Source organism: Nicotiana attenuata, unplaced genomic scaffold (genome assembly GCF_001879085.1).
Source record: "Nicotiana attenuata strain UT unplaced genomic scaffold, NIATTr2, whole genome shotgun sequence".
Lineage (NCBI taxonomy): Eukaryota > Viridiplantae > Streptophyta > Magnoliopsida > Solanales > Solanaceae > Nicotiana > Nicotiana attenuata.
In genome coordinates, this window is record NW_017670639.1 from 401,224 (window position 1) to 410,609 (window position 9,386).

Below are 9,386 nucleotides of genomic sequence, written 5' to 3' on the forward strand. Positions count from 1 at the left end.
AGAAAAATCCCCCATTTGTTCTCTATCTCTTCCTATTTATAAGGGATATTCCCCCAAAACCCTAAAAAGTACGGCATAAAGAATATCCAAAGGAATATTCTTTACGGATATTCTTTACATCTACTTCTGCACCTATTCTACCGTTATTCTCTCACCTCGGCTGCCCACTTTTGGTACCCGCCTTTGTGAGAGCAACCTTCAATCATTTTATCATGGTCGACTCCATCCATTGCCTTACTTATCCGTTACCGTCGAGTCGTCAAATTTGGACCTATACAAATATATCAGAATACTTTGGCAAACTCGTTTTCCTCTCAATATGCCCTTCAGAAATCTAATAAACTCCGCCGAAGAGATTACCCTTGGAATGTTACATGATTTCCCAATATTTTATTCATTGTTGCTTCGCGTAACATTTTTTGGTTGCTCTTTTTCGATACTGATATTCTTTGTTTGTTTGTTACTTAGGTTTAATTTTTGAGTTCTATTTCTAAAACGTTAATCAAATGTGTTTTCACGCATCGATCGAGCGGTTTCGTCTGCACAGCATTGAGTAGGCTTTTAGAAGGCTAATGCACAACGACGAAATAAAAGAAAACTGATTGAAGGCAATAAAATGATTTTGACTAGAAACTGAAGCAGGTAGGTCACTTTGGAGTAGTAAATATATAAAACAAATGCACAATCCTGAATATGAGGCGCACTTTTTTTTTTCTTTCATTTTTAGTGGTATGTAATATCTATCGATCTATTTCTAAAGCAGGTATATTATTTCTGAAGTCAAAAATCGGATAAAGAAAAAGGAAAAAAACACATAACAGTGTTTCTAATGAACTTTTTGTGTAATTGAAGCATCCCTCTATGAGTATGAGCTAACTCCATGAATGTGCCTTCTTTTTCTTTTTTGATGAAAAAATAAAAACAAAATGCTCACGTGAATTCTGCATGTTAAATTAAAAATCCTAACTAATAAAGTTTAAATGACCTATTTTTTTTTTGTGAATATATATTTTCTTTTATACCGTTCATGTGTTATGTCATGGGCGGCTTTCCAGCCATGCCCCATGACCCCTTGGGCGCGCCCCGTGGCGTCCTAGCGAACCTCCAAATGCCTAGCGCCACGGACGGCCCCGTGGTCTTGGCCGCGCCAAGTGACAAGCGCGCAGGTGCCTCTGTCGCCCCACCGATATCCCTCGCGAGCGCCAAGCCGCAGGCAGAAGCCAACAGCGCCGCGCGCGCAGACAACGCCTCGCTCGCAGACCGTGATGCCAAAGACACTGCTGTTGACAACGGACTTGCTGCTGCCTTATAGAAAACTAAGTCATTTTCATTGTAAATATAGAGTAGTTTTATTTCATGTACTTCCATTATGTTTCTCTAGCTTAGTCAAGTCTAGTCTTGTAACTTTGGATTATTTTTTTTAAGTACAATTAGGGGGGATTAAGCAATCAAAACTTTCTAGCAAGCAAGCAATTCTCTGTACTGGTGTCTCTCCCCCTCGACACCGCGTTGCTTTTCTGTAATAGCTTTCATTAATGCAATCAAGCTTTCTTTCATTCTGAATTCTCATTTCTGTTATCTCAATTGCTCTTGACATTGGTTTTCCCGTACAGCACTGACAATCTCGTCTAGCGTACGGAGGGGACCTCAGTTGGCGGACAACAACTGCACTGACATCAGTTGCCTAGCCTTACGTCGCCCTTCTAAGGAATCTCAGGAAGGCGCCGCGTAACAGTTATTGTGCTCTAACAATGAAACAGGTCCTTTATTTTCAAGGTATGAGCCGTCTTTTCTTATAAATTCTAATTATTTCTTTTCCTTTTTTTTTTGTTCCTTTGTTTTTGTTTCTAGCATTGCATGTATAAATCGTGTCAATTGTTACAATATTTTAATTAAAAATTAAATACATATCATAAAAACTACTATTTGTTTGAATTATAAAATACAATTAAAGGGTACAAAACAAGTCAGCAATAGTAATAATCTTATTCAATTTGAATAAATTTCTAAACTTCCAAAGCGACCATATTATGCTAGTTAGAATTAGTTGTGATTAATTTATGAGGTACAAATGTATATATTAACAGTCGTTTGTCTTTATGACGTTACCTTCACTGGATTATTAACCTAAAAAATGCGTAACCCGCCGTCTCTTTCCTCTCCACGTCGCCGGCGGTGTTTTCTCAGTTCCTGAGCAACGCCATGAGCAAGCATAGACTTGGACTACACCATTGGCTGTGCTTCTCCTATCTGTCTAGAACAACAAAGAGACCTTTTACTGCTTGCCATTTACCTGCTGAAGCAATATCATCTACTGTTCCCACATCCTCCCCAATTAATAATCACAAGACCTTGTGTTTTTCACTTGCAGAGCAGTTAATACTTCGCGGGTTATTCGGTTCAGCTCAGAAAGTGATTCAGAGAATCATCAAGCAATCCTCATCAGTCTCTGAAGCTATCTCAGCCGTTGAATTCTCCATTTCTCGCGGTGTCGAGCCTGATGTAACTAGCTACAGTTTTCTCATTCGACAACTCGTGGCATCTGGTGAAACCCAAATGGCTGAGGATATTTATGTATATTGCATTTTGAAGAGAGGTATTGAACCGAAAGACCAGTCTTTATTGAATTCCATGGCCATTTGTTATTGTAATTTGGGTAAATTAGATGAAGCAAAATTGCTTTTTGATAAACTATTGGATATGAAATTGAGGCCTTGTAGTAGCACGTGTAATGCACTTATTAAGGGATTTTGTGGCCAACATAGCATCTTGGATGGGTTTGATGTTTTTGTAGTGGCTATTGATGCTGGAGTATCACTAAGTTTCAGTTGTTACAATAGGTTAGTGGATGGCTTGAGCCGTCGGGGGTTCTTAGATGAGGCACTCTATGTGTTTGATGTAATGTGTGAGAGAGGGGTGTCACCCAATGTTCATTTGTTTAAGACATTGGTTCTTTCGTTGTGTAAGAGGGGTCGAGTCGAGGAAGCTGAGTTGTTGAGCATGGATATGGAGTCTTATGGTTTTGTTCTAGATAAAGTCATGTACACAACTCTCATTAACGGGTATTCGAAGAACAAGAAAATGAAAATGGCTATGAGGGTGTTTCTTAGAATGCTTAAGTTGGGATGTGAACCGGATAAGTATACTTACAACACGCTGATGCACGGGTTTTTTAGCTTGGGCATGTTAGACAAAGGTTGGGTGCTACATCAGCAGATGGCTGAATTTGGATTAGAACCTGATGCAGTAAGTTACCAAATCATGATTGGCAAGTATTGCAAGGATCATAAAGTTGACTGTGCGTTGATGCTGTTAAATAACATGATTCAGTGCAACGTTGCTCCCAGTGTGCACTCTTATACTGCTTTAATTGCTGCACTTTATAAAGAGAATCGGTTAGCAGAAGTAGATGTCTTGTACAATAAGATGTTGGATAATGGATTGGTTCCTGACCATGTTTTGTTTTTTACCTTGGTCAACAATTATCCAAGAGGGTCAGAGATTACTCTAGCATGCACCTTTTTGCGGGCAATTGCGAAGAATGGTTGTGGTATTGACCTTTCTGACATCCCTAGCCCTACCAGTCGAACAGTTACTACAGATATCGTGTCTGATATTGATCATCTCTTGGGAGAAATTGTGGCAAGAAACTTACCTCTGGCCAATGTTGCTTTCAATATATACATGATTGCTTTGTGTTTAGGAGGAAAACTTGATTCTGCTCTTCTTTGCATGGACAAGATGGCAAGCCTTTCTCTTCAGCCTTCATTGTCAGCTTATAACTCTATGATCAAGTGCCTTTACCAAAACGGACTACTTGAGGATGCCAAATCCTTTGTTGAAGTTATGCAAGATCAAGGTCAAGTTCCAAATCAAGCAACATTCTTGATTATGGTGAATGTATACTGCAAACAGGGTGACACACAATTAGCATTTGAAGTTCTGGACCAAATGGAAGAGAGTGGATTGAAGCCTAGTGTTGCGATATATGACTCCATCATTGGGTGTTTGGGAAGACAAAAGAGAATAGATGAGGCCCTTGAAGTTTTCCGGAGAATGCTCGAGGATAGAATTTATCCTGATGAAACTATGTTTGTGACAATGATTAATGCTCTATCAATAAATGGACGAGCTATTCAAGCCCATGAGCTCTTCGACAAAATGTTGGAAGATGGAGTTCAACCAAGCCACTATGCTTATACTGCTCTTATACATGGGTTAGTTAAGAAGAACATGATTGAAAAGGGCTGTGTATACCTTGATCGAATGATAGAAAATGGTTTCATGCCAAATACTGTTCTTTATACTTCTCTAATAAAACAATTTTTAAGGAAAAGAGAGTTTGAATTTGCATTTAAGTTGGTTGATTTGATGGAAAGAAGTGAGATTGAGCGAGACCTGGTAACCTATATTACTTTGGTCAGTGGCGTCTCTAGAAATATTAGGTCACTTCATGGGAAGTGGCTTGTTCCGCAGAAGCAGTATGAAAAATCCAAGGAAATGTTGTTTCGTCTACTTCATCAGAGTGCTATGTTTTCTAGGGAAAAATGTTTGAAAATCTCAATTAGCTCTCAGGAACAAATTAAATTTCTTGCACTTAGGCTGATAAACAAAGTGAAGAACACCCCCCTAATGCCAAATTTGTACTTGTATAATGGCATAATTTCAGGGTTTTGCTGGGCAGAGAAGATGCAGGATGCATATAAGCACCTGGATATGATGCAAAGTGAGGGCATCCAACCGAATCAAGTTACTTTTACTATTCTAATTGATGGGCATTTCCGAAGTGGCGAAATTGATCTTGCTGTTAGTCTCTTCAACAGAATGAATGCACAGGGTTGTTCTCCTGATAAAATTGTGTATAACACTTTAATAAGAGGTCTATGCAAGCATGGAAGGCTTATTGATGCTCTTTCGATCTCATACACAATGCTCAAAAAAGGGTTTGCCCCTTCTAAGGCATCATATGAGAATCTTCTCACTTCTCTTTGTGCTAATAATTGGAGTGTTCACGCACTGAAGATATGTGAAGATATGCTGGCCCATAAATATGTCCCTTGTGGTCATAATCTTAAATTGTTAATTTGTATGCTAGATGAAGAAAATAAGTCGCATGAAGCTCGTCTTATGATTGATTTGCTCCTTAACAAAAGAAGATTTATGATGTACACAAGCTAGAGGTTGGTTATGCAATCTCTCTGATATTGCTGGGCTTCATCCCCTTACTGCTCCATGTGCATGAGCAGGATATGGACTTCTGTGTGGAGCTATACCTTGTAGCTTGAGTACCCTCAGAACTCCCTTTGTAAACTGTTTTAAGCCACTGGCTACGTGTATGTCTTAACTCTTACTTTTGTTTGAAGTTTCTAAGTAGTCTGGTATTCTCTGGATTCTAATGTTGATGACTTGGTGGTTCTCAGGTGTGCATAATCCTATTTGAAATACATTGGTAGCAGAACTCGAGAGGTAATCCACCTGATTATGCTCCATAGCGAGCCACTCTACTAAGAGGATTGTATACCATGCCTAATTTAAATTCTTGGTCAAACCATCTTGTTCCAGCTCAAAAGGAACTGTGCGGTTGTTCTTGACATGGCCCATTTCATTCCCAGCTGATTAAAAATAATTTGGCGGACTTGTAAGGTAACAGAACAGTGCATAAAAAAGTGCTTGTTGGTTTTAGATTCTTCCCTACACAAGTAATCTGATGAATACATGTGTGCCCCTTCTTTGTAGATTATCTTGAGTCAGACAAGCTTCTTAGATACCAGCCCCACAAAACACAAACTTTGACTGGTGCATTAGCTTACCATATCTGCTTCCGGTCCAAAGTAGTCTGATTGGTACCTTTGAGAGGTATTCTATATCAAGATTTGACAGTGAAGGAGCCATTTCCTTGACCTTACCAGATGAGCTTATCATCACTGCTGTTGGAACCTTGGAATGAGGAAAGCTGAAAAAATCAGAGATACTTCCCATATCTCCCAATTAGTGAAGGTCCTCCTGAAGTTGATGTTGCAATTGTTGTTTTCTCTGCTTTGTGCCAAGGTGAGAGTAGTATTCCATGACAGCTTGTAAAGTGAGGGGAATTGGTCTTTAAGAGGGGAGTAGTATTACCAGTTACATCCTCTGTACATAAGTTTGACTTCAGTCCTTGGTTGTGCTGTCTCAGTACCAATTCCTTTCTAGGCTGCCCCAATCCCTTCCTTTGATTTTTCACATCCTTGCTTCTATCCTGTACCTTCCACTAAAATAGTTAACCTGATTATCAAAAAAGTTAGTCTTTGGATGTTCTGAGCAAAAGTCAAATTTTGTCTAAACATGGAAGCAAATTTTGTTTCGTACCGTCTTTTTGGTCTTGTACTCATTCATTGTCAACAGCTCTCCATATTAGAGGTCTACCTTTTATGATATATAGGTGAGAAAGCCTTTCTAGTTCACTTTCTTTTCCTTCAATGTCGTTTCAACTTATCTAGTATGAAATTTTCTCCTGATATGCCCTGTATTAATGGAAATACCTCTTCTCTTCTGCCTCCAGCAGATAGGATTGACTGCTTGTAAGCCTGTTTTTCTAAAGCTATCTTGTTTTTTTGTTTTTTCAGTCAGTGTCTTATTGGTTCCGAAAGAAGTGCTCTGGCAATTTTTAGTACAAATTCTCTGCCGTTAGTGATTATAACTACCAGAATATGTCGTGAAAACCAGAATATAGAGTTTTTGCATAAAAGTCTGCTTCAGAAGCCACTTCCATATAGAGCCTAGTTACAAATCATAATTCTGTGGATGCAGTTTAGTTTATTACGTGTAAGTCCAACGTCTTCCTTATAAATTTTTAATGTAGCTATTATGCAGGTATGAGCGCAAGTCAGTTGTCCGATTCTTGGTGACTTTCGAAAACTATAGGGTGGAATGCTGCTTGCTTTATGCCGGGAGTATGGAATTGTAGATACAGCTGCTTTCTTGTTAGAAAAGGTTGGTGACATTGGAAGTGCCCTTTTGCTTGTTGTATCTTCGCTTGATGAAAACTTCATCCTGCTCGATACTGCTATTGAAAGTGAACACTGTGATGCGGCTCCCGAGCATTTCAAAGCTATTTCTTAAGCAAGAGATAGGTTTTAGTTTCTTCTAATATTCTTCTTTGATAAGGTTTGTCTTGTTAGGTGTTCCTTCAACATCTTATTTTATTGCAGGTCACTGACATGCTAGATATTTTGCGCACTTGTATTTGACTGTGCCAGAGAAACAACCCCCTGATTGGACCCCAATGAAGCAGAGAGTGTGGTTTCAGTTTCCTCCCTTTTTTGATAGTAACTGTAGAAACTAAATCAAGTTCTACAGTTTTACTGAAATTGGTAGAAGGGGGTGTGTACACTTATAAATGGTCTTGAAGAAGCAACCTTGAAGATTACTCTCTTTCTTGTGAAAACACTTGGCAATGCAATCCTATGCATGATGCTTTGTCTCACACAAAACGACCTGCAGAGAGAGGTGTATCAATTTGTAGCAGATGTTTCCTGTGAAATAGTGAGGAGGAAAGTAGCGCATATATCTTTTGCGCTACTTTATTTTGTAGTCTAGCTTCTCTATTAGCGTAAATATTGCTTACTTTAACTGCGTTTGTTGGCGAATGTGTAATTTCTGCAGCACTTTCATCAAATGTTTATAGATGCTTGTTTCATCAACTGTAATTAGTGAGTAATTTCATTTCAGAGATAATAAAGGAAATCTATAACAAAATGGAAGCTTTCTGACTTCCCATCTGAAACTGAGAATTTTCTTTCTTATCTACCCATAGTGCCCTTTTATTCATTAAGAACCAATAAACTTAAGAAATGGATAAAAAAAAAAATATTAATTAATGGTTCAAATTGTTGGGCCAGTGCTGAACACGGTCATGGCGCATCTAATATTAAATTGCTAGGGCGCTAAGCACGATCATGGTCCATCTAGTTTTAAAATATTTAAGGTGAAACTATTGACTGGTTCACTATTGGACATCACAGCATTTCAATATTTATACAAAGAAAAAGGGCTAGATATGCCAACGGACTATGCAAATTAGGATAGATATGCCCGTCGTTATTAATTTGGCATAAATATGCACAAATTAATAGGTTAGTTATACGGAACCCACTAATTTGTCTTTCTTACACAATTGATAACCGGACCCAACCAAAATCTACTGACCCGAACCGTTATGATCAGACCCACCCTTATTTCTAGATGAGCCCACTAGTTGTTCTCTTATTTCTTGCCCTTCCTTTTCACACTCTCTCTTCATGAAGATGGCTCTTTTCTAAAATCCTCATTACGGTTCAATCTGCTCGATATATTGAGTTTATTCTTAAGTAGGTTAGTTATCTTGTTTGATTTTCACCCACTTTGCTCTCTTATTTCTTTCATTTGCTTTTGAAATGTTGGAATGTTCGAGTTCTTCAAATAGCCGTAGAAGGATGTGTGGATGTGGTGTTGCTGCACTCCATCTCACATTGCAGACTGAAATAGTCCCGGAAGATGCTTTTGTAGGTGTCATAAGCCTGATGTAAATTTCTCTTTTTCCTTGTTAATGTTTATTTTTAACCGATTTTTGTTATGATGTTAATGTTTTATTGCAGAAAGCTGGATGTGGTTATTGGGAATGAGAAGACGACGAATTTCCACCAAGAGCTGTTGTTGTCATCAACAAATTGAAAATGGAAAAGGATGCTCTTCTTAAAGAAAGAGTTGGAAACGGGGAGACAATTATTTCTTATGTTATTGGATTTCATTATTGGGATTGTGGATAGTTTCATGTTTGAGGGAAGACTTGAAATATGTTTGTAATTGCTTATGATTATTTTAGTTGTATAATTTAGATGCATTGTAATGTAATGGTTGGATAAATGTAATCGGAAATGTTTTAGATGGTTTGGAATGCAATATTATTTTTGTGTCATATAGATGGTTTGATAAGCAATGTTCTTTTTCAAAGCCACTATTTGTACTTCAAATGCAATCCTCACACATATTTGATTAGCAGATGATATAACTGCAATGGAGATTAAAACGCATAGTACACCTAGAAGGCTAGAACCATGGATAAAAAACAAACATAAAATGTTTCTATGTCATTTCTCTCTTCTCCCCTTCTCATTCAACAACACAATGTGTGATAAGTTAAGATTTTTCCAACTTATTTATACCTTTTTCTTGAGCTTTAAGAGTCTTTAAGTAAGATTTAATAGCCTTAAATAACTTAAAAATAAAGAATTTTGGTTAAGTGTTGAAGCCTGTAAGACGGAAGAAAAAAATGTGGACTTATGCTTATCAAATGAACACATCACACAACTGAAATTGCGTATACAAATTATGGGTTATCACCGACATATACAAACTTGCATCTACAAATT

At 37.9% G+C, this 9,386-nt stretch overlaps 1 protein-coding gene and 1 long non-coding RNA gene across 5 annotated transcripts; both read left to right on the top strand.

Moving 5' to 3' along the window:
- Positions 1 to 2,090: 2,090 nt before the first annotated feature.
- LOC109241803 (pentatricopeptide repeat-containing protein At5g62370) lies at positions 2,091 to 7,769 on the top strand. Of its 4 annotated transcripts, none has more exons than XM_019408593.1 (6): positions 2,091 to 5,333; positions 5,421 to 5,466; positions 5,563 to 5,643; positions 5,737 to 6,048; positions 6,839 to 6,969; positions 7,188 to 7,769. In XM_019408593.1, exon 1 carries the CDS (start codon positions 2,203 to 2,205, stop codon positions 5,176 to 5,178), a length of 2,976 nt encoding a protein of 991 aa, XP_019264138.1. In that variant the 5' UTR covers positions 2,091 to 2,202; the 3' UTR covers positions 5,179 to 5,333; positions 5,421 to 5,466; positions 5,563 to 5,643; positions 5,737 to 6,048; positions 6,839 to 6,969; positions 7,188 to 7,769. The 4 variants fall into 4 exon arrangements, with proteins under 4 accessions (XP_019264138.1, XP_019264140.1, XP_019264137.1 ...); XM_019408595.1 differs by having other exon boundaries at positions 6,850 to 7,109; XM_019408592.1 differs by having other exon boundaries at positions 6,850 to 6,969.
- A 452-nt stretch (positions 7,770 to 8,221) lies between these two features.
- On the top strand, positions 8,222 to 8,934 carry LOC109241799. Its single transcript, XR_002070295.1, has 2 exons — positions 8,222 to 8,519; positions 8,613 to 8,934. It is a non-coding gene; the product is annotated as an uncharacterized LOC109241799 (long non-coding RNA).
- Positions 8,935 to 9,386: the final 452 nt, after the last annotated feature.